The sequence below is a fragment of the Ornithorhynchus anatinus genome, chromosome 18 (assembly GCF_004115215.2).
Source record: "Ornithorhynchus anatinus isolate Pmale09 chromosome 18, mOrnAna1.pri.v4, whole genome shotgun sequence".
Lineage (NCBI taxonomy): Eukaryota > Metazoa > Chordata > Mammalia > Monotremata > Ornithorhynchidae > Ornithorhynchus > Ornithorhynchus anatinus.
Genome location: NC_041745.1, coordinates 28,566,685 through 28,590,329, shown reverse-complemented (window position 1 = coordinate 28,590,329; position 23,645 = coordinate 28,566,685). Strand labels below are relative to the sequence as shown.

Below are 23,645 nucleotides of genomic sequence, written 5' to 3'. Positions count from 1 at the left end.
GCTTGCCCTGCACGCGGTAATCGCCTAGCAAATATCATAGAGAGCCTAGAGAAGACAGTTGGATGGGATAAACTCTACCTCTCCTATCATCCTTCAAATCATGAAAAGGCTGCTATAAGAAGATTTAGGAAAAGTTAGTGGAATTTTTCATTTGGCTGTATGACAGCATGCTCGCCCCACCTGTCTCCTCTTCGCTCTTTGCTAGTTGCTTTGAAATATCAGCCCTGAGTGGCTGTCTCTTAACCACAGGTCTGAGTTTCAATACAAGGGGCCTCAAATTGAGAGCCCGGATGGGGTCACCAGGACCAACTCTCTTGATTAGCCAATGTTCCCCAATGAGGCAGGTGGTGGAGTGGGGCTGGAAATGTCACGGCGCCTGGGAGCTGTTTGGCATGGAGGCTGGTTGACTAGCAAGCGGTGCCCGTGTCAAAGTTGGCGGGAGGGAGGCAGGCAGGGGAACGTCCAGCTCTCTGGGTGTGGGGGCGGCGCACGTCGCAGAGAGAGGCCGGGTGGGGATAGGGCAAGAGAGAAGAATTCTCCAGGATCCTTGGGGTGGATCTGCGGGACAGGTACGGAACAGGCCAGGACAGGTCCTCTGGGGCTGCCAGGTGGCGTCTAGTTTCCCCAAACCCCATTTGGTTCCCATCTCTCCCCTCCTCAGAAACCTACAATGGCTACTTGGGTCCCTCCACAGCAACCAAAAAGTCACAGGGGTTGGTTGGTTCTGAGCCTCTCCGGACCTATCCTCACCTTTCAGTTTACCCGCTCTATCAGCCCACTCCTTCTCCAGCCGCTGCTCTAGACTCCTTTGGCGAACTTCCCTGGCTCTAACTACTCCCACCTCTCAGCCCCTCGCTCACGTCCCCTATGACTGAAATACCCCCATTCCTCCCCACTTTAAATCCACCAGACAACTCTCCCTAGGTTCAAATCCTCCATGAAGTCCCAGCTCCAGCATTCTGATCCATCTTCTCCTCCCTAGGTCGTATCCTCCAAAACCCTCTGCGATTCTGTACCCGTCCACATGCAGCACATACATACGCAATGATCTATAAAATCTTACTACTTCAGTAATTTTAAATCTGCTTATTTTTCCATTCTTTGGTCATAACTAGCTGAATCTCTTTTCCCTCCTAACTACAAGTTACCGAAGGTCTGTCAACCCTGATAGAGATGGCAAGAGATCGAATCGCTTATCACCATAATAGTCTCCCTTTGTCCATAGGACAGGGCTCTGCAATCAGTGGATTCTCTGACAAGACAGCTGGAAATAATAAGATGCAGTCACTGCAATACAGTGACAAACCTCGCCTGAGCCCAAGCACGGGCTCAGCCACTAAGGCTTGCTGATCTGTCAGCAGCAACATTCCGTTATTGGATCCTTGAATTCCACTTCACTATCAGAGGGTCACATCCTGTCCAAAGAATTTCGACGTTAAGCATTTCAAAAAACAAAATACTTGTGTCTGACAATCCTTCCTCTAAGGCAACTTACAAATGAAGGACTCAGAAATAAACAATAGATTTGGAGACTGAAGCTTGTTTTTCAAGGCTGTGGTATTCATTCAATTTGAGTGAATAGTTTGTCCAAGTTAGGTTGAACAGTTAGCAGCCTTCTTTGCCTTGGAAAACACCTGCTAGCAGGAATACTCCTCAACACATGATCCATGGAGAAGCAGCTCGGCGTAATGGACAGAGCACGGGACTGGGAGTCAGAAAGACCTGGGTTCAGATGCTGGGTCTGTCGCTTGTCTGCTGTGAGATCTTGGGCAAGTCACTTCTCTGTGCCTCAGTGACCTCATCTATAAAATGGGGATTAAGACTGTGAGCCCCATGTGAGACATGGACTGTGCCCAACATGATTAGCATCTATCCATCCCAGTGCTTAGGACAGTGCCTGGCACATAACAAGCACTTAACAAATACAATTAAAATACAAAACAAAAAAATCCACCTATACCTCTCTACACCTTTGAGCTTCCTGATCCATTAGGGTCTTCTTCAATCATATTTTAAAAGTCATACATATCTTTAAATTACATATTATGAATTATTTATTCATAAATGTCTGTCTCCCACTCTAGATTGTAAACTCACTATGGGCAGGGAGAATGCCTGCTAATTCTATTGTACTGAACTCTCAAGTGCTTAGAGATCAAGCTCAAGTACACTACATGATTGATCAACTGAAAACTGATGCAAGACTTTTCACTCCCAAAGCCTTAGCTGGTGGCAGAGTAAACCTTAAACTTTCATCAGTTTTGATATTTTGCAGGGATGCGCCCAAGTGTCCAAAATTAGATGAGGGCCCCTTCGAACCACAATTCCTCTGAATGAGATGCATTCTGCATCATGCATTCGAACTGAAGTTGTCTTCTCAGTTTGACAACTTCTTTGGGTAACCGCTCACAAGGTTCTCCTCAAAGCTTTAAAAATCCGCCACAAAATGAGGGCAAAGCTTCCTTCAAGATCCAAGCACTGCTGACTGCTTAATCTCTGCCCACAAGGGGAGAGAAGGGGAGGGGAGAGGGAGGGATTGAGTTACTTGCACCACTAGGTCAGAGTGTTGGGCTGGCCAGCGACATGCGTAGAGTTAAGCTTTCAGAACACGGTCCCAACGGACGTATCTGCATCATTAGAGAGCTGCCGTACGTACAGAGACCCAAAACAGGAGCAGTCGTAATTTTACTGGCACAAAAGTTCCAAGTTTAAATTTTATCCTGTTTTTGAAAAGATCAGGAACAGTAGATCCCTATCTTTCAGGGCTGCAAACTTCAAATAGAAATCACTCTTACTCCCATCATAACACTCGAAGATAATCAAAATACACAGGGTAGCTTTGCTTACAGCAGTTCTTCCTGTGAAATGATAATTTGCCTTTCTTTCTTAACTTCATTCTTCTAATGTGACTTGAAAACCATATTTAACTGGAAGATTAACTGGTGTTTCTTCGTAAAGCTTCTGACTAAAAGTAAATTGTTTTTGGGGGGAGGGAGGGAGGGGAGTGAATTTGAGGGAAAATGTGACGAAGTGGGGGCCAGAAGCTATCCACTGATGTAACCCAAGTTGTTATATCCTATACTATGGCAGACTGAAAGGGTGGAAGGGTTTACCTAAATGGGAGAGGAAAACTTCTGCCTCTGGCTCCAACCAATGCAAACGGTCCATGATAAACGATCCAACCTGGTGGAGATCCAATGTCAGCCCGTGCAGAAAAGGGTGTTTTTTGTGTGTTTGGATTATCTTTAGTCAGCACCGGCAGAAAAGATTTCTATGCAGTGCATATTATTGGCCCATAAATGCACAAAAAACAAAATCCCCTCAAAATGTACTGCACCTTGAGGTTGCTGCTGCATCTCAATCAATTATATTTATTGAGCACTTTCTGCGTGCAAAGCTCTGTACTCAGTGTTGGGAGAGTACAGTACAACGGAGTTGGTAGAAACGTTCCCTACCTATAAGGAGATCTCCATCTAGAAGGGGAAACGATCATTAACATACATAAATTGCAGATATAAACATAAGTGCTGTGGGGCTGAGGGTGGGGAGATTAAAGGTGCAATGACGACGCGGAAGATTGATGGAGTATTCATTCAATAGTATTTATTGAGAGCTTACTATGTGCAGAGCACTGTACTAAGCGCTTGGAATGTACAAATTGGCAACAGATAGAGACAATCTCCGCCCATTGACGGGTTTACAGTCTAATCGAAAATGAGGGCTTAGCCATCTCTAGCAAAGGACTCCACTCTTGCATCTTGAGGCCTAGGCCTTAGAGGCAGCTTCTCCATCAGTTGGACTCCCCTTACCTGGAATTAAGTTTAAATGTGGGCAAAGACTGGTGGCCATTTTCAGAAACTGCCCTTTTGAGACAAATCCCCTTCCCTGTCAGTGGCTGGGGAAGTGCTTGGAGGAGTAGGGTGGTGAAGTCCGGCTGCCTGGGAAAGAAGTTCGCTTTGGAGAGAGGCTGTGCCCAAGACTTTAGGGATGAAAAAGCAACCACCCAAACAGAAGAGTTTTATTCCCTGGCTGGCTAGCCAGCTCTCATTCCAAATCAATCAGTAGCCTTTATTCCATATGAATTCTTGATCATGGACCGAAACAGGATCCAGAAAATTGGGTGCTCCAGAACAAATGATGCGCTTGGTCTGTGGGGGAAAGTTGGGATGGTCTGGGCTCTGTGGAGGCTGGACAGTGGTGGGGAGGGAGTTTCCATCGGGGAAGATATGTATTGGGATCTCGATCTATCTCGCTGATCTCCTACTACAACCCAACATGTTCATTGCGCTCCTCTAACGCTAATCTACTCACTCTACCTTGATTTTGTCAATCTCACCGCAGACCTCTTACCCACACCCTTCCTCTGGCCTGGAACTCCCTCCCAAGTCATATCTGACAATCACTCTCCCCACCTTCACAGCCGTATTCAAATCCCATCTCCTCCAAGAGGCCTTCCCCGACTAAGCCCTCATTTCCTCGACTCCCTCTCCCTTTTGTGTCACCCTTGGATCTGCACCGCTAATTCACCCCACCCTCAGCGTCACAACATATGTACATAGTTGTAATTTATTTTAATTTCTGTCTCCCCCTCTAGGCTGTAGGCTTCTTGTGGGCAGGGAACACGTCTACCAACTCTGTTATACTGTACTCTCCCAAGCACTTAGTACAGTGCTCTGCACACATTAAGTGCTCAATAAATATGACTGATTGGCAGAGGTGGTGTCAAATCTAAGAGGCCCCATGGTTTGCATTTCTCCCCTCCTACCCATGCAGAATGTGTGTGTGTGTGTATATATATATTTGTGTGTGTGTGTGTGTGTGTGTTGGGGAGGGGGTAATTTGTTATGGGGAAGAGCAAAGAGAGTAGGAGGGAAGGTTTAAGGGGTGAGCATTCTAAGGAGCAGAGTGGCACAAAGTCTCAAGTTTAAAAACTAAAACTTTTCCCAGAAACTGTTCAAAGACTGGGCTCTGATGGCTTCCAGGAGCCTGCTCAGTGTGGAATAGTTCAAGTCCTGTCCCTGGACCCTTTTCCACAGCAAAGGGAAAAGGGGGAGGAGGGAGGAGATATCAGGTCATCTACTTAGATGACAGAGAGTCATAGCTGACGACCCAGAGGAAGAGAAAAGGGAGAGGGACAGGAATGGGAAACTCCGAGACCGGGGAGGTGGGCAGTGGGGGGCCAGACGGGGTCTACGCTGTCAGCTTCTTGAGGGCAGAGATTGTGCCTACCAACTCTACTGGACTGTAATCTCCCAAATGCTGAGTACAGTGCCCTGCACGCAGTAAATGTTCAATAAATGCCATCAATTGATTGGTGTCATAAGAGATGTGGGGCAGTGGTTAGCAGCAGCAAGAATTTAAGAATAGAAAGAGGGAGGGAAACATCAGAGAGAAGAATGGGGGAGAAGGTAAAGGGCAAAAAGAAAAGGGAGGAACAGAAATGTTCCGGGGGGATACAAGGGCGGAACACACAGAATGGCTTTTCCACTTTTTGGTGGCCTTGGTCATGGAATGAGGCATGGGGGGGACTATTTAAAGAGTGAAATTCTCTTACACTCTAGTAATACCCTTCTTAAACTATCGACGTCCTGTACCAAGTCAATGCCACCCGGGCTTAGTCCAAGAAGTGGCAATCAAGGATCAGAATGACTGCAGCAATAGGCCATTCTGCTTTGTCCACTTCCCCTCTCTCACATCTGGGGCCACCAAGCTCTTAGCTGTCGGATCTCTTTTCTGGCCATACCACTCCCTACCTCATGCTCTTCCCAAGCAAGCTTTTTGGGTATGTTCGTCACCCTCAATTCTCCCACCTGTGACCCGCCATTCACATGGCTGCTGCTCGACCCACCCCTGACAATTAACCTCCCCTACCACCCAACAAACCTTGTGGCAGAGACATTTTTATTTCGGGGAACTGCAGGAGATGGGAGGGGAGGGAATAAACACCAAAGACATTTGCCCGGGTGAACAGCTCCAGAAGGCCAAGGTGGGGGTCTCTGCTTATGTGCAGTGGCCAACTGGAGTGGGTTGAGAGGCGCAGAGGGGTTGAGAGGCGCACACCCAGCCACATACCACCTAGAGGGAAGCAGCGTGCCCTGGTGGATAGAGCATGCGCCTGGGACTTGGGTTCTAATCCCGGCACAGTCACTTGTCTGCTGTGTGAGCGCAAGCAAGTCACTTCACTTCTCTGGGCCTCAGTTCCCTCATCTATAAAATGAAGACTGTCAGCCCCATATGGGGCACAGACTGTGTCCTACCTGATTTGCTTGTATCTACTCCAGCGCGCAGTACAGCACGTAGCACATAGTAAGCGCTTCACGAATACCATTAAAAACAATAATAATAATAGAGGTGACTGATGACCTAGTAATTGTTGTAAAGTCAGGCCTGCCCCAAATTTCAAGTCCTCCTAAAATCCCTCCTCCTGCAACAAATCTCCCTTGATTACCAAATCCTGAGTCACATCAAGCTTAGTTTTGCCTTTTCTCAACATGTGTTTACATACCAGCAATCAAATGAACAGTCCATTGTTTATTCTGATGACTTTATATGTAAAAATATTTAGAGGGTAAGCTGCTTGCGGTCAGGGAACGTGCCTTGCTTCTCTGTTATACTTTCCCATGCATTCTGGGAAGCAGCATGCCCTAGTGGAAAGAGCCTGGGCATCAGAGGACCTGAGTTCTAAACCCAACTCTGCTACTTGCCAGCTGTGTGACCTTGAGCAGTCACTTAAATTCTCTGTGCCTCAGTTACCTCATCTGAGAGTGATAACAACAATAATAATTGGGGTATTTGTTAACCACTTATCCCCAAGTGCTTAGTACAGTGCTCTGCACACAGTAAGCACTGAATAAATATGATTGACTATGCCAAGCACTGTATTAAGCACTGGGTAGATGCATGATAATCAGGTCCCACATGGAGCTCACAGTCTAAGGAGGAGGGAGAACATGCACTGAATCCCCATTTTGCAGATGAGGGAACTGAGGCAAAGAGAAGTTACGTAACTTGCCCAAGGTCACCCAGCAGGTCCATGGCAGTGCTAGGAATTAGAACTCGGATCCTGTGACTCCCAGACCCATGCTCTTTCCACGAGGCCACACTGCTTCTCTGTAAGATGGGGATTAAATCTTCCTCCCTCTGATTTACACTGTGAGCCTCAAGTGGGACACGGATTACACATAATTACCTTGTACCTACCCCAGCCTTTAGTACAGTGCCTAGCACATAGTAAGCACTTAGCAAGTACCACAAAAACAACAACGAAAAACCCTCACGCAGTATAGAGTTTTGCATTCCTCCTTCATGGAACTCCCTCTCCCCGCTTCAGCTCGGCAAAAACCAAGTTTTTTCCTTTTTTCTCTGTCCTCCTAAAAAGCCTCCTTCTTCAGGGGGAATACCCTGATTAACCCACATTCGAGTTATGCAACTTCATCCTCATGGTTTATACACGTAATTGCCATATACTATTTTCTCTGACACCTGGTAACAATTTATATCTGCTCTCTTACGCATTAGATGCAAACTCGAACACCAACTAAGCAAAAGACACTGTGGTAAGAGCTTGAGTGAATGCAACAAAAGATGCATGTTACCTGCCCTTAAGAAGCTTACAACCTAATAAAAGAGTCAGAAGGATTTTTATTTATTTTTTTTTTTTACCAAGAGTGAAAGGAGGAGGAAGAACAAGGCTACAACAGATAGGAATGTGTGGATACAAAAAAAACTAAATAATTGAATTTAAAAGTAAATATACATATGTTCCTAAGTGTGGAGGGAAAGACTGAAAAGGTGTAAGTACTAACATGTTGTTGGGATGGCACGACTAGGGTGCTGTGTAATGATCCAGGGAAAGCTTCCTGGAGGAGGTGAGAATTTGAGAGCTTCGAAGATGGGGAGAGCTGTGGTCTAGTGGATCCTCTTTCACAAATTTTCTCTGCTTTCTTTATTCCCGCCTCGATTCCTCACTCAGAGGCCTCCTCCTCTCCTCTTCAAGCCCTGTCCCAATTTTGTTTCCCTTTAACCTTTAAGGATCCTGGTTCTGAAATGTCAAAAAAAATTAGGGAAAATGAGCCCTCTTTTTCTTTCTTCAGGGGAAGCATGGTAATTAACTTTTCCTATTTTTAAAATTTCAAAATCCAGGTACTTTTTATAGACTAATAAATAAAACAGTTAACTGAAACCCAGCCTTCCAACAATAATTCCAAACCCCCACACTGGCTTTTAAGCGGAACTTAGAGTCCATTTAAAGACAACACACGGAAAAAACCAAACAAAACTAGAATCAGAAAAGAGACCTCTGCTCATTCACCGCTGCCCAGCCCCTTGAAATTTCCATTAAAAATTTCTGCCTTCAAAACATTTTTAACAGACCCACTTGATGTTTTCAACCATTTAGTAAGAACTGCCTGGACAGTAAAGACTGCCCAACCACAAGTTACTCAACAAACGCGTACCCACAGCACAGTCGTGGGCTGAGTCGGACCAGGTAATGAAGTGTTGGGGTTGAGCTTAAGTACAGGCCGGGGGCAGGTAAATTCCACTGTGTTGAATGAATTGAGTGGCTGGCACTGCCATCCAGGTGCCCAGAGTATGCCACCCTAGGGCGGCTCTACCCTTACCCCTTCTCCCTTTATCCTGGTCAGCCTCAAGCCTGCCCTAGGCAGAAGGGCGGTTTGGCTATCCTGCCTGTCCTGGTGCAAAGACTTACAATTATCTGCCATTTAGCTGCATGAAAGTTGTGGGTTGGGCTCATCAGATGGACATTTTTTCTTCTTGGAGGTAGGGGGTCCTACAAGTGCATGGTCTCAGGGGTAGATTGTGCCCACAGGTGAAAACTACAGTCCCCATACACATCTCTACAGGACAAGGCTTGGGTACAAAATAACTTCTGCCCCCACCCATTCTGACCAATCCAGTCCTGGAGCCTTGAATTGCTGGGAAAGCTCATTTTTGGCCCCAAAGTGGGGCAGGGCAAGTTCTGAGCCTGAAAAAGAGATTTGGGTCTGCTCTATGGGAGCGCTCCAGTTCGGTCAGAATCAAATTAATCTTTATCAGCCAATCAGTCAATGGTATTTATTTTGGGCTTACTGTGTGCAGAACACTGTACTAAGTGCTGCTTCCCTATATCTACAGCGAGCATGCAGCCCAACCTTATCAGAGTAGGGGTCTCTGAATTAGTGGGTTCACCACTCCAGACTATACAGGCCCTTTCTTGGGTTACAGACTTCATTCATTCATTCAGTTGTATTTACGGAGTGCTTACTGTATGCACAGCACCATACTTAGCATTTGGGAGAGTACAATATAACAATAAACAGACCTAACCAGTATCCACTGCTTGAGCAACAGGAACTGTACACTGGAATCGTGAGCCGGAGCTAGGAATAAATGCACCCTTCCTGATTTTGCACTAATTCTTAATCTAAGCCCATGTCTCAGAGCCCCTTAAATACTACCTGACCACTAAGTGTTCATCTTCCCTACTCACCCATCCTTTTGCATGGCCCACACACCCCCTAAGCCCTTGAAAATCACTCCACCCTCTAAGCACTCGATATTCATCCTGTCCTCAGTCCCACAGAACTTCCGTCCACATCCTTCACTCTGCCATTTCTCCTACCTGAATTTATTTTCATGTCTTTCTCCCCATCAAGGCTGTAAACTCCTTGTGGATGAGGGTAAGCTCCCAGAGGACAGGGATCATGTCTACCAACTCTACTGGTACTGTACTCTCCCGAGTGCAGAGTGCAGCGCCTTGCAAGGAGTAACCACCTAAATAGCATTGGTTAATGGCTTGATCTCCTGTGGTCCGGCCATCCCAAAATCCCTCGGCCTAGTGGATAAAACATGGCCCGAGAGCCAGAGGATCTGGGTTCTAATCCCAGCTGCGCCACCTGCCTGCTGTGACATTGGACAAGTCACTTGGCTTTTCTGTGCCTCAGTTCCCTTAACTGCAAAATGGGGATTCATTACCTGTTCTCCCTCTTACACTGTGAGCCCCATGTGGGAAAGGACTGTCTCCCACCAGATTAATCTGTATCTACTCCACTGCTTAGAACAGTGCCGGACACATAGTAAGCACATAGATACCATAAGAAAGGCCTTCCTTGGTAGCTTAACATAGAAGCAGCATGGTTTAGTGGCTAGAGCAAGGGCCTGGCAAGCAGAATGACCTGGTTTCTAATCCTGGCTCTGCCACAGTCAGCTGTGTGACCTTGGGCAAGTCACTTCACTTATCTGTGCCTCAGTTACCTCACCAGTAAAATGGGGATAATACTGTGAGTGCCACGTGGGACAGGGACTGTGTCCAACATGATTAACCTATATCTACCCCAGAATTTAGAACAGTGCTTGGCACATAGTAAGCATTTAACAACTACCCTAACTCTATTATTAACAACTTAACCCTCCCAGTGAGCACTAGTTCCTACTATCCTCTTTGAGGATGCTGGCATGTTCCCCACTCTCCTTCCCACTCTGTGATTTTAGAAATGTCTCTTGCTTCTGCCTCACTGGCCAATCCCTCCTATGGAACTGACTGTACTGCAACTGATGAGATTGGGTGGATGACTGACACCCAGTGAAAAAGAGCTTTCCCGCGAGAGGGGTCCTGAGAAACAAGCAGCTTTTATTTATTCCAGAGGTTTCCAGGAACACCTAACAATCTACGTGAAGAGCCTAGCCAGTCCCAGGAACACCCGAAGAGTGGCTGAGGACAGAGGAGAGAGAGGTGAGTTGGTGATTCAGGTTTTTCCAGTCGCAAATTCCAGCGTTAAGTGCCACCATTTTCTGGGATAGAGTAGGAATGGAAGAAATGGCAAGTTTTCCCCCTTCCTAAATGCCTTCCAAAGTGCCCTCAAGGCTGGGGGGAGCCCCGTGAGTCCCACCAGAGAGGCTCCCCTGGAGCTGGGGTCGGCAACCTGGACTCGAGTCCCAGCTGGCTCTCGAAGGCCAAATCCATGGACAGCTGGGCTGGCTCGGGTCCTTGCCCACTCGGCAGCAGGAGGGAGATGCCACAGCTTAATTCCCAAAGCATTTTGGGCCTGGGTAGCTGACCAGAGAGGGGTCAGATTGGAGCCGAGACCCTGGGAGCCAAGACCCTGCCCTGTGCGGTCAGGAAGCAGCCCCAGCCGCTGTGGAGGTCCAAGCAGCCTCATCAGATGGCAAGGTGAGTTGGTCCAGCGGCAGTAGCAGGGTGGAGGTGGGCTGGCCAAGCCCCCCTCTACGGGCCCCGGGGACAAGGGCAGCCCCATGCCGGGGTTACACACACACACACACACACACACACACACACTCTCTCTCTCTCTCTCTCTCTCTCTCTCTCGATAGGAGCAGCAGGTAGGCTGTGCTCTGAGCAGGGAGCAAAAAGCAGCTCCCATTCCAGGAACCACACACACTCACTGAAACCTCCGGACCTGGAACGGCTACGTGGCAGCCCAGGACATGGATGGGGCCGAGCACGATGGCAACAATGGCAAGCTTGGTGCTTTGAAATTCAGGCACCTGCCCTCATCCCCCTCTTAAATGAAAAGAACCAGCTTGCTGTGGGCAAGAAATGTGCCTGTTATATTGCTGTGCTGTACTCTTCCAAGGGCTTAATAGTGCCCTGCACGTGGTAAAGCACTCAATATGGTTGATAAAAGGTTCTCTCTTTCCTCTTTCTCTTCTCTTCTGCCCCTCCTCCTTTTCCTTCTCCGCCTCCCTCTTTTCTCTCAAAATCACTAGAGAAAGGCAGTGGACGAATAACATCCACAATGTTTCACAACTGCACCTCCACAATGAAGTAAACGACAAGAATGCGTTTTTAAATGGTATGATTGGCTGGCTCTAGATGCACCCACTGCTCAAAGTTTTCATTTTGGTTGCCTTTTTGGGCCATAAAGATTGCTGACTGACATCCGACAGCCCTCAAACAAATGGGTTTTTAATATTTTAATACTTCACTGCATTTCTTGAAAAGTTCTGTATCTGCTGAATTGATATCAATTTCATCAAAACAGCGAGTAACAGCTATTCCCAGATAAACCTGATGGACTATTATTCTTTAACAAAAATGTCACGTAATCCACACAGGATGAAGTCTACTTCCCTTGCGTTTCGGTTAAAGTGTTATTGAACTGCCTTCAAGCGGGAGTACAGAACAATCAAATCACATTTGTTCTACATGAAAATTAACCTTGTGGATAAACTGCCTGAACAAGCAATCGTACAGGCATTGGACTTCACTTCAAATCAATATTATTTAACACTTACTATGTGCTAGGCATTGGGATACAAGATAACTGGATCAGACACAGCTCTACCCCTCCACGGCTCACAATCTAAGCAGCAGAGAAAGCAAGTTCACTTATTCCCATTCTGCATATGAGGAAACTGAGGCCCAGACGTTAAGTGACTCACCCAGAAGTCACACATCAGGCCAGTGGCAGAGTTGGGACTCGAACCCAGGTATCCCAAATTCCCAGCCCCTAGTTCTTTCTGCAATAAAAACTGAAAGAACTGTTAAAGCGCAACAAATTTTATTTCAGTCCACCGGACTACCAAAAATACTAACTTATGGGATGCTTGGGAGATGCTAAATTGGTAAATGTTTCAGAAATCTGAGCGAGAGAGAGAGGGAGAGAGAGGGCAGATGCACGTTTGTGGGAGCAAAAGAAGGAGGGAGCGAGAGAGAGAGATGAAGAGATTGGGGTATAGCTCTTTGAACGGGCCTTCGGGGACAAAACTCAAAACATTCCCCTGACTGACATAACCAAAGAGGTTTCCCGTGGGTAGCAAGAGGTCCACCAGGTTGGAGTAGCCTGGAGGGGAAGGATGGATGAGAAAGTCATCAATCGGAAATCCAGGTCCTGGCCTGCAGCAGTCTCAGCCCCTTCCAGTGCCAGTCCAGGAGCAGTACGGGCCTGAAGGTCAGAAGGACCTGGGCAGGAGAGGGCGACTGGTCCCAGAGACTTAGCACCACGAGGGTGACGTCCTGTACACAGGTGAAGTTCAGAACACTGTATGAAACACTTGGGAAATTATAAATATTATTGAATTCTATTCTTCCATTGGACTTTAAGCTTCTTGGGGGGGCAGGGATCATGTCTTTCACATTTCTTGTACTCTCCCAAGCACTTAGTACAGTGTTATGTATTCAGACACCACTGAGTGAACAGATGATAATGGTGATGGGAGTGCCCTGATGAAAATGACAGAGGAGCTTCAATCCCGTAGAAGGTTTCATGACCCAGGACCTGCCCAAAGGAATATATTACGACAGAAGACAGTCAAGGTAGAGAAGCAGCGTGGACAGAGCACAGGCCTGGGAGTTAGAAGGGCCTGGGTTCCAATTCCAGCTTCGCCCTTGGTCTGTGGTGTGGCCCTTGGCAAGTCACTTCACTTCTCTATGTCTCAATTACCTCATCTATATAATGGGAATTAAGATCGGGAGCCCCACGTGGGACATGGACTGTGTCTAATCTGATTAGCTTGTGTAATAATGATGGTATTCGTTAAGCGCTTACTATGTGCCAAGCACTGTTCTAAACGCTTGTATCTATCCCAACACTTAGTATGGTGCCTGACATACAGTAAACGCTTAACAAATACCATTTTGGGGGGAAAAAAAAACTTCCTCCTTACCTTCCTCTCTCTTCTCCTCACCCTGGTTTTTTCCCTTACTCCCTCAAAACTCTGCAACCCATTTGCCCCTAATCATTATTCCTTGACCACTTATTGTCTGCAGAGCTCTTCAGAGTGGTGCTTGGGAAAAAATGGAGATTTTGTATCCCCATCAGGCGAACCAACATGCTGACCCAAGAACGACTCTACCCCCATTCCGAGAAGGAATAAATTTATTACTGGCGGATTTCACCTAAATGCTAATCATGCATGTTTCTCCACCCTACTGCTGGGCTAGTGAAAGTGAAACAAACACACACACACACTCTCTCCTTTCATGGCACAAGGAAGTAGCTCAAGAAAGTAAGATGCAAAGCCCATTTTGAAAGAGTATGTAAAATTTTGGCATTAGTCACCGGGCGCTTTTGCCCTGTCGACTGGGGAGATGTTAAGTCCTGAGTACGGTAATGGGCTCTGCTATAATTTCATGCTTGAACTGTAGCTGAGAATACTCAAACTGAATTAAAAACAGCATGGTTAGATGGTTAAGCAGAATCAAATGGCCTAACTTCCCATCACAATACCAGTGCATTTTCCCTCCGTTCATGGGTTCCCTCTGTTTGCCCTGTGTTTGTCTTCTGGGTGCTGAGGGAGGCGGCCTGAGAACCACTACAGAATGACTGCTCTGGACCCTTCTGAAAATCTGCATTTGCTTCTAGAACCTACAGAAAAAGCCTTCACAAGGTGGGCTTGGGGGAGGGTCCTGACTCTTTACCAAACCCATGCCCCTAAGAGTCCTGGCATTACAGTCCCCGCAGTGTTACAGAAAGAACAGAGTCCACCCAGCACCAGACTCCAGCCACTCCCAAATATCCTGCACCTCATGCCTCTTAGAGAATCAGTGTAGACGCTGGGCCTAAAAGGTCGATTTTTTTCCCCCATTTTTTACCCTCAAGACTGACTGACTCAACTAACTGTAAGATTTTTATATAATCATTGCACGGAAATGAAAACTTAAATGTATGTCAATGATCAATAATGACATGTTCTAAACAGGGTGAGCTCTTCAAAAGGAAATGAACAGAAGAGATGATTTACTGCCATTCTGGACGACATCAACATTCATATGAATGGGAGGCCGCGGGGCTTAGGGAAAAGAGAACAGAACTGAGTCACGGCCTGTGGAAAGAGCGCAGATCTGGGTTCTTGCTGCGTGATTTCGGACAAGCCACTTAACTGCTCCGAGCCTCAGTTTCCTCATCTGTGGAATGGGGGGATTCAATACCTGTTCTCCCTCCTTTGACTGTGAGTCCTTCGGTGGGACTGTGTCCGACCTGATTATCTTGTACCTACCCCCCAGCACTTAGTACAATGCCTGACACTTAGTAAGCACTTAAGAAACACCAAGAACCCTAGGTCCTTGTCCTGGCTCCACCAAAAAGCAAGTCACATCAACCCCTCCAGGAATCAGTTTACTCCTCTGTAAAATGCCCTTCCTACCTCATCGATTGGGAGGCCCAAGTGGTATATGGATTGTGACTGACCTAATCATCTGCTTAGCATGGTGCTTAGTATGCAGTGCCAAAAAATACCCTTATTATTATCCTCACAACCGGGTTTACAGAGATAAGTTCATAGATCTAGACCCAAAAGTTGGAGTAAGGACTGTCTTTCCACATTCCTGATACACTACCCTAAAAATAAAATAAAAATGAAACAGTGAAAGAGCATCAGAAATTTCAGAGTGATAGAATAAACTTACCTTTGGGTCAAAATAGGAAATACGAAATACAGTATTACGAAAATATGTTTAGCAGCCAAGCAAGACCTGACACCTGAGGAATCTAAACTCCAATTGTCCACGAAGATATCTTAAAACCTGTTCTCAACAGATTCCCCTGTGTTATGAATTGCAACGAGGAGAAGTGCTAATACACTGTATGAGGCAATATCAAGGAAAGGGTTCCCTGAAAACATGGCTTCACTCGTTCTGAACTTTTGAAATGATTTATGACTGAACTGCCAATTGCCACGTAATACACTTTCTTCCAAAAACCTTTCAAGGGTATTTACATAGCAATTCAATATTTTCTCTACTCGCTGCCGGGAGCAACCAACAACCGTGTTTTACTGGCATATCTGGCCCACTTATTTGCCTATTTTTGCCAACCCAAAACAAAAGGAGGGGCTACTACGTGGGGAAGTAAGTCTAGCAATAAGGGAAAGAGAAGTAAAAGACTAAAATCAACTGGGAGGAAAGGAGAGAAGAAGGAAGTGAAAGGTAAGAGAGCAATAAGTCCCGTAGCACTCTCCCAAATGCTGCATTTGATAGATACTCACAGTACTATTCATCTCTCTTCCTTCCCTTTTGCCTTCACACAGCATGCCACATTTTAAAAAAGAAAGCTTCATAGCTGAAGCCTGCATCCAAAGCATCCTGACCCTACCTTTCATCCCACTCCTTCGTGCCATCACCGCCTTAAAAAAAATATTTTCTGTCCTCAAAAATCGGTGTGTGAGGAGTGAAGATTATGTGGCGGAAATATTATGTGCATAAACACAATAGCCTCCTCTCCTCTCAGGCAGGGGAGGAAGGGAATGGCCTCACACCTTGCAGGTCACACCTTGCAGCTTGTTCTGAGATTATAATGTTAAATATCAGAGATCTTTTATTCCACCTGCTCATCTTGCTTCAGCTACTCCCCACGTGTGAGAGCAGGTCGTTGGGGCAAAAATTTCTCAGGACTCCAGATTTCTCAGGTCTCCCCTAACCTTGTTTCACAACTGAAGACCAAGGCCCCCAAACCGTTCCTTTCGGCTTTTGATGTTCTTCCCTAAGAATGAGAGAAGTTTATAACAACTTCAGACCTTTTTTTTGCCTCTGGTCCTAAATGAGCTAGCTTTTGAAATCTTGAGAATCAAGAATGTTTGTGACTCATCAACTGAACAGAGTTCAAGTGAAAAACAAATACTGAAAAGCTCTCCAGGTTACGGTGACTGGGAAGAATACTGAGGTGGGGTTCAGATCTCTGGGCTCTAAATACAGGAAAACTCGTGGTGACATTCTAGCAAAGAAAATCTAGGGGCACGATTTGTTAAGAGCATAAAAACCGGATGTATTTCCAGAGTCATGAAACTATATGGAGAATTTAATACTTCCTGTAAATAGTGATATGGAAAAAAAAACTTGTGGCTTGTTTTCCTGCATTTACATATGCATCCAGCCCTGTGATTTTGACATAGATAACGCTGTCTGTAGTTTGGCTTAAGCGGCCTCAAGCAGGGATTACTTTCTGCAACTAGATGGAATAAATAGGTATATACCTTGAAGTTTGAAATTCCAAACCTAAAACTGCACAAAAATGTAGACTCTCCAGTTTACACAGTTTCTGAGGACTGTGAAAAGTTCAACACGGGCTTCTTTCTACACTGGGATCTAGCGACAGAGGAGCTTATTACACAAATCTCAACTAGAAAAGGAACATAGTAAGCGCTAGATTTTCCATCAAGGACTTGGAGTAGATTGGAATGTCATCTCCTTGAGGACAGAAACCATGTCTTTTTATTCTGTCAATGTATTTGCTCACATAATTGCCTCTACGTCATACTCCCACCCAACCTTGATTTTTGAGGCGTTAAAATAGAGTACTATTTTTGTGAGTAGTGAGAGTAGCAGGGGCTGGAGTAGGAAGAAGAGATGGGTTGGAGGTGCAGGGGAGATACAGGGACTACGTGATGGGAAGAGAAGGGAAAGGGAATTAATTCACTGCCTAATATGTGCAGCATCTGAGAGTGCAAAGGAACAGCAGGGGCCTGGTAGTCAGAAGGACCTGGGTTCTAATCCCAGCTCCGCCACGCGTCCGCTGTGTCACCTAGGGCCAATCACTTAACTTCTCTGGGCCTCCGTTACCTCATCTGTAGAATGGGGATTGACTTGGGAACCCTACGTGGAGACGGATTGTGTCCAACCTCTCTTGTATCTATCCCAGCGCTTAGTAAAGTGCCTGACACATAGTGAGCACTTAATACCATATAGAAAGGTACAAAATGTAATATCATGAGGCCTATTTAGCTTTTTCCTTCCTTCTCTCCTCTTTATTCTCCTGCTTCCCTTATTGCTAGACTTAATTCTGAATACCTCCTCCCCTGTTTTGGGGTGGAAAAAATAGGCAGATAAATGGGCTAATTCTCCTCCACGAAGCTCTTCTATACTAACCACTCATTCCTCCTCTGCAGCACCTATGTACTTAGGTCTACCCCTTAAGCACTTTACTCTTATATCCTTATACTCTGCCACTTCCCCGTAGCTGTACATTTTTTTAATGTCTGTCTCCCTGACTAGACTGTAAACTCTTTGTGGTCAAGGATTGTCCCCATCAACTCAATTGAACTCTACTCTCCCAAGCACTTAGTATGGTGCTCAGCAAACAATAAGCACTCAATAAATACCTTAGATTGATTAAACAGAATAATAATACCAGTCATCTCATCAGCAGCAGTGGTATTTGTTAAGCCCTTACTACGTGCCAGACTCGGCACTGAATGCTGGACTCGATTCCAGATAATTAGGATGGAACAGTCCCTGCCCCATGTGGGGCTCAGAGACTAAGTAGGTGGGAGAACAGGTAACGAATCCCCATTTTACAGATGAACAAACTGAAGCACAAAAGTTCAGAGACCTGTCCCCAGGGTTACGCAGCAAGTAAATTAAGTTCATTCATTCAATAGTATTTACTGAGCGCTTACTAAGTGCAAAGCACTAGACTAAGCGCTTGGAATGTACAAATTGGTAACAGATAGAGACAGTCCCTGCCCTTTGACGGGCTTACAGTTTTATGGGGGAGACGGACAGACAAGAACAATAGCAACAAATAGAATCAAGAATAAATAGAATCAAGAATAAATAGAATCAAGTGGTGGACCAAGGATTAGAATCCTGGTCCTCTGACTCCCAGGTCACGCTGCTTCTCAATGATATATTCTCCCAGGTGCCCAAAGCAGTTCTCTGCAAATAATCACTTTCAAGTCCCCCCTTTTATTTGCGGGAGGAGAAGATGTACAGGGGTGGGAAAGGGGAGACTGCTTGGCCAGACCCTAACTCAGGCTCTTTTCTCTAAAGCTGTGATTGAGCCAACTAGCCAGCTTCTGTCTCCCTGTGGCCATTTACAGCCCATCTTTTTGTTTATATTTTAAATGTGAATTTAGTCGTGAGGCTACATCATTCTGGCTCTCGCTTGGCCATTTTAAAGCTTTTACACCCCAAGAATGCCATGAGCGATGCTTCTTCATTACCTTCCTCCATCCCTGACCCTGTTCTAAGCAATGCAGAATTACACTGGGCAAATGAACTCTCCCAAGCATCTGCACCATAGAGTCAGTTTTCTCATTCAGTCAGAGATTAGAGAGCGCTCAGTGAACTCTCCACGTTCTTCTGGGAGGCAAAAAAATAGTGTAAAGTTGATTTGAGTGGGCAGGAAAGCGAGAAATGAGCTTGAATGGGAGGAAGTGGATGTTTTGATCATTTTTTCTTACATACACGTACTGACATCCACTTTGTGTAAGGAAAAAATGATCTAAACTTTGGCTTTGGTGATGGATTACCCGTCACGCCTCGGGAAAGACACCAAACTCCTACCATATCAGGGTCAGATTATGGTACCTTCCTCCTCATGCACTGATTAACCTTCCTAGCGAAATAATGGTATTTGTTGAGTACCATGGGGGGCAGGGGGAGGGAGGGGGCGGGTAGGGTAGGAGTTCCAGAGAGGAGGAAGGGCTTTTGAGTCAATGAGTGGCCAGAGCACAAAAATGGAACTAAATATTGGCCACCAGCAGAAGGATAGAAAACAAAAGGCACAATCTGCCACTGTATAAAACCCTCTAGGCGGTAAGCAGGGAATGTATCTCTCTTACACTCGACTCTCCCAAGCGTTTAGTATAGTGCTCTGCACAGAGTAAGCACTCAATATATACGACTGACCGATGGATTGCCCACCCCCTCAGGTCCGTGTGCCGATCTAGTTGCCACATACGAACACTTTAGAAAGGATTAGAGTTGGAGGAGTTTCAGAGAAGAGCAAACCTAGATGACTTGCAGAATGTAGCAGCTGAAGAGATTAAGACTTCGGCCTGGAGACACCGGGCTGAGATAAAAGACATAACTGAAGTTTCTGAAATCATAAAGGGGCAAGCAGAGCCAAGACACCACTGTTGTTCCCCCGATCCTACCCCCATCAATCCTGGGGGCCGGGCTCCCACTGAAGTCTGAGGGTGACATACTGAAAACAAAAGAAAATGTTTACACACAGTATACGGTACGAGGTGCAATTTGCTAGCGCGGGGCTTTGTGCCGGCGGAACACATCAACAATTCACGAGGGGACTGTATCAATTCACAGCCGAAATGTCCGTCATGGGTTTCAGGAAGGCAAAAGAGCTTAAAAAAGGATCAAAATACAGTTTCACCTAGTAGGTCCGAAGTGGATCGGTGCAAATCTGAACTGACGGAGCTGGGGCTCCACAAAGGCCCCAACCAATGTCTCCTGCTTGAGGCAAGGGACGAGGGCACTGCCGCACCGTTGGCGCTCGGCCTTAAGTGAAATGGGCCTCCTCGTCCTTCTCCCTACCGCCAGCCCTTCCCTCTCCAGGTCACACTTCACTCTGCTGCTCCGGTGCTGCTAAAATTTCCTTCTGCACCCATCTCTCCATTCAGTCAATTGTATTTATACTGCACTCACTGTGTGCTGAGCACTGTACTAACTGCTTGGCAGAGTACACTACAACACTATTCTTCAAAAAAAACCCCTCCAATTGTTACCCATTCATCTTTGCAGCAGACAAATTCCCAAGCCCCTCCTTCTTACCTACCCACTCTTCTCGCATTCTACCCCAGCTCCCTTCCTTCCTTCCAAGCTCACTGTGGCTCATTCTCAACTCTCCTTCCCACTTGTGACCCACGACTCCTGTCCTTCCTCCTGCCAACTCCTCCCTTCAAATTGACCAGATCTCAGCTCTCCTCCTCTTCCTGTGAAGGCTTTTTCCCAATAGTATTTTCTTCTCCCGGGGTCTTCTCCTCCCTCCTGTCACCACCAGCTTTTTTCCAGCCCCAACCCCTCATCATACTTTTGTAGACGGTGATTTACAGATCCTTCAGTTTGAGCACTTGCTCCCCTATGTGCTCCCAGACTCCTCTTCCCCCAAGTCAGTCAAGTCTCTCCTTTGGAGCACTTGGAATTTACACGTTCAAGATGGATCCACCCCTTCCAAAACATCCAACAAATGATCCCTGCCCAGGGGAGCTCTGAGAGTCACCTTTCCCAAACGCACAGTGCGTTCTCTCCCAAATCTTAAACCCTGACTGGGCTGCCACCACGGTGACGATGCTGACGGGGGTTCCCGTTTTCCGTCGGCCAGGATCTGGCCTCCTCCCAAAGACTTCATTCAATAGTATTTATTGAGCACTCACTGTGTACAGAGCACTGTACTAAGCGCTTGGAATGTACAATTCGGCAACAGTTAGGGACAATCCCTGCCCAATAATGGGCTCACAGTCTGAACGGACCTTAGGCCCGCACGGAAGATCGCACGGTGCCACCGGCACTCTCTGCCCGACCGGGCATCTTCCCCGCTGGGTCGGGGGCGCGGTACCCTGCAAAGTGCCCAAGGCAACTGTCCAGAAAAAACCTCCTCTGGCCAAAGTGCCGCTACTTGCCCAATCACTACTGATCGATAGAAGGCACCTTCGATTGCCTGACTTCATTTTTCTTTTTAACTGGTCCATTTACAGATGTGGGCGGGGACTCGGCCAACTTCTACCATCCAGAGAAACACACGGTTCGGTCCTCAAATCGCCCAGGGGCCGTTCGAATTTCCGGTCTTCAAGGTCCAAGAGCCAACCAGGGAGGCACCTGGCGACCTTAACTGTGCAAAACGCTTATGGGGGCTCGTTTTTTTACCCCCCCTTCTGGGAGGACTGACCAAAAATAAGAAGCGGGGTTGGGGGGGGCCTGAGGGGTCTCTATCCCTTAACGGAGAAGCAGCGTGGCTCAGTGGAAAAAGCCCGGGCTTGGGAGTCAGAGGTCATGGGTTCTAATTCCGCCTCCGGCGCTTGTCAGCCGGGTGGCTTTGGGCGAGTCACTTCACTTCTCTCCGCCTCTGGAACCTCCTCTGTAAAATGGGGGTTAAGACCGTGGGCCCCATGTGGGGCAGCCTAATTACCTTGTTTAGACTGCAGGGCCTGTCTCTATCTGTGGCCGTCCTGTCCATCCCCAGCACTCGGTACCATGCTCTGCACATAGTAAGCGCTCAATATTGAGCTCTAACTGCAGAGCACTGTAGTAAGGGTTCAATATCAAACTCTACGTGCAAAGCACCGTAATAAGGGGTCAATTTCCAACTCTACGTGCAAAGCACCGTAGTAAGGGCTCAATATCGAACTCTACGTGCAAAGCACTGTAGTAAGGGCTCAATATTGAATTCTACATGCAGAGCACTGTAGTAAGGGTTCAATATCGAGCTCTACGTGCAGAGCACTGTAGTAAGGGTTCAATATCGAGCTCTACGTGCAAAGCACTGTAGTAAGCACTCAATATCGAGCTCTACGTGCAGAGCACTGTAGTAAGGGCTCAATATCGAGCTCTACGTGCAGAGCACTGTAGTAAGGGCTCAATATCGAGCTCTACGTGCAGAGCACTGTAGTAAGGGTTCAATATCGAGCTCTACGTGCAGAGCACTGCAGTAAGCACTCAATATCGAGCTCTACGTGCAGAGCGCTGTAGTAAGAGCTCAATATCAAGCTCTACGTGCAGAGCACTGTAGTAAGGGCTCAATATCAAGCTCTATGTGCAGAGCACTGTAGTAAGGGCTCAATATCAAGCTCTACGTGCAGAGCACTGTGGTAAGCGCTCATTAAATACTAATGGATCACCCTGTATCCCCACCCCAGTGCTTAGAAGGGTGCTTGGCACAAAGTAAGGACTCAAGAAATGCCACTATTAAGAAGGGGCCCAAACGGCCGCTCTTCCTTCCCTCCCGAGGGGCCCGCCTCGGCGAGGCCAACGTGGGGGGTAGGGGACCCCCTCGCAAAAAAGCCGGGTTGCAGCGTGGCTCAGTGGCAGGAGCCCGGGCTTGGGAGCCGGAGGTCATGGGTGCGAATCCCGGCTCCGCCACTTGTCAGCTGGGTGACTCTGGGCAAGCCCCTCCACTTCTCTGGGCCTCGGGGACCTGCTCTGGAAAATGGGGATGCAGCCTGTGAGCCTCACGGGGGGCCGCCTGGTGAATACCATCCTTATTATCGCCTGCCTCCCCCGTCACTGGGCAGGGAGGGTCCCTGTGGCCGTTCCAAGCGCTCAGCCCCTACTAAGCGCTCGCTAAATACGAACGACGGCTGCTTCGGGAGCGCTGCCTCTGTGCGGGGCGCTGGGGGCCGCCCCTGCCGTCGGGGGCGACCCCCTGCCTCGGTCGCGCCCCCCCGTAGCGCTTGGCACAGAGTGGGCGCTTCACCCACGCCATCATCATTCACTCGTCGGTCCCCATGGAGCGCTCACTACGTGCCGGGCGGCGGGGAGCCTTACCTTCAGCCGCCGGACCACCTCGTCGTTGGAGATCTTGTCGGTGATGTCCTTGACGCCGGGGGGGTAGGCGATCTTGGCGCCGTCGGCGGTGGCGGGTGCGGATCCCGCGGCGGGGGCCGGCTTGGGCTGCGGCCCGGGGAAGTCCATGGCGGCGCGGGCCGCTACCGGCCTCTGCCGGGCGCCCAACAAAACTTCAGCGGCGCCGGGGACACTTTCTCCCCCTCTCGCTCTTCCTCTCGGTCGTCCGAGGGAGAAAAGATGGACGTTGAGGCACAATTCCGGGGTGTGGAGGGGAGCGGGGCCGGTCCTGGGGGGGGCGGGGGGGGGCGGCGCGGCCTAGGCCGCAGCCGGGGGCGGGGGGCGGCGCCTCGCCTCCCGCAACTTCGGGGGCCGCTCCCGGCGCCGGCGGGGGGGAAGGGGGAAAAAAGGGGGTTCGGGGAGGGGGGGTCCCGCCGGTCGAGCTCACCTC

General features: G+C 47.7%; 1 protein-coding gene across 1 annotated transcript in view; it reads right to left on the bottom strand.

The window, feature by feature from the left end:
• PDS5A (PDS5 cohesin associated factor A) overlaps positions 1-23,481 on the bottom strand; it is an 84,698-nt gene extending 61,217 nt beyond the window's left edge. The window contains 1 exon segment of the mRNA XM_029083041.2: positions 23,177-23,481. Coding sequence (XP_028938874.1) covers positions 23,177-23,323 — 147 coding nt within the window. The 5' untranslated portion in view covers positions 23,324-23,481.
• Positions 23,482-23,645: the final 164 nt, after the last annotated feature.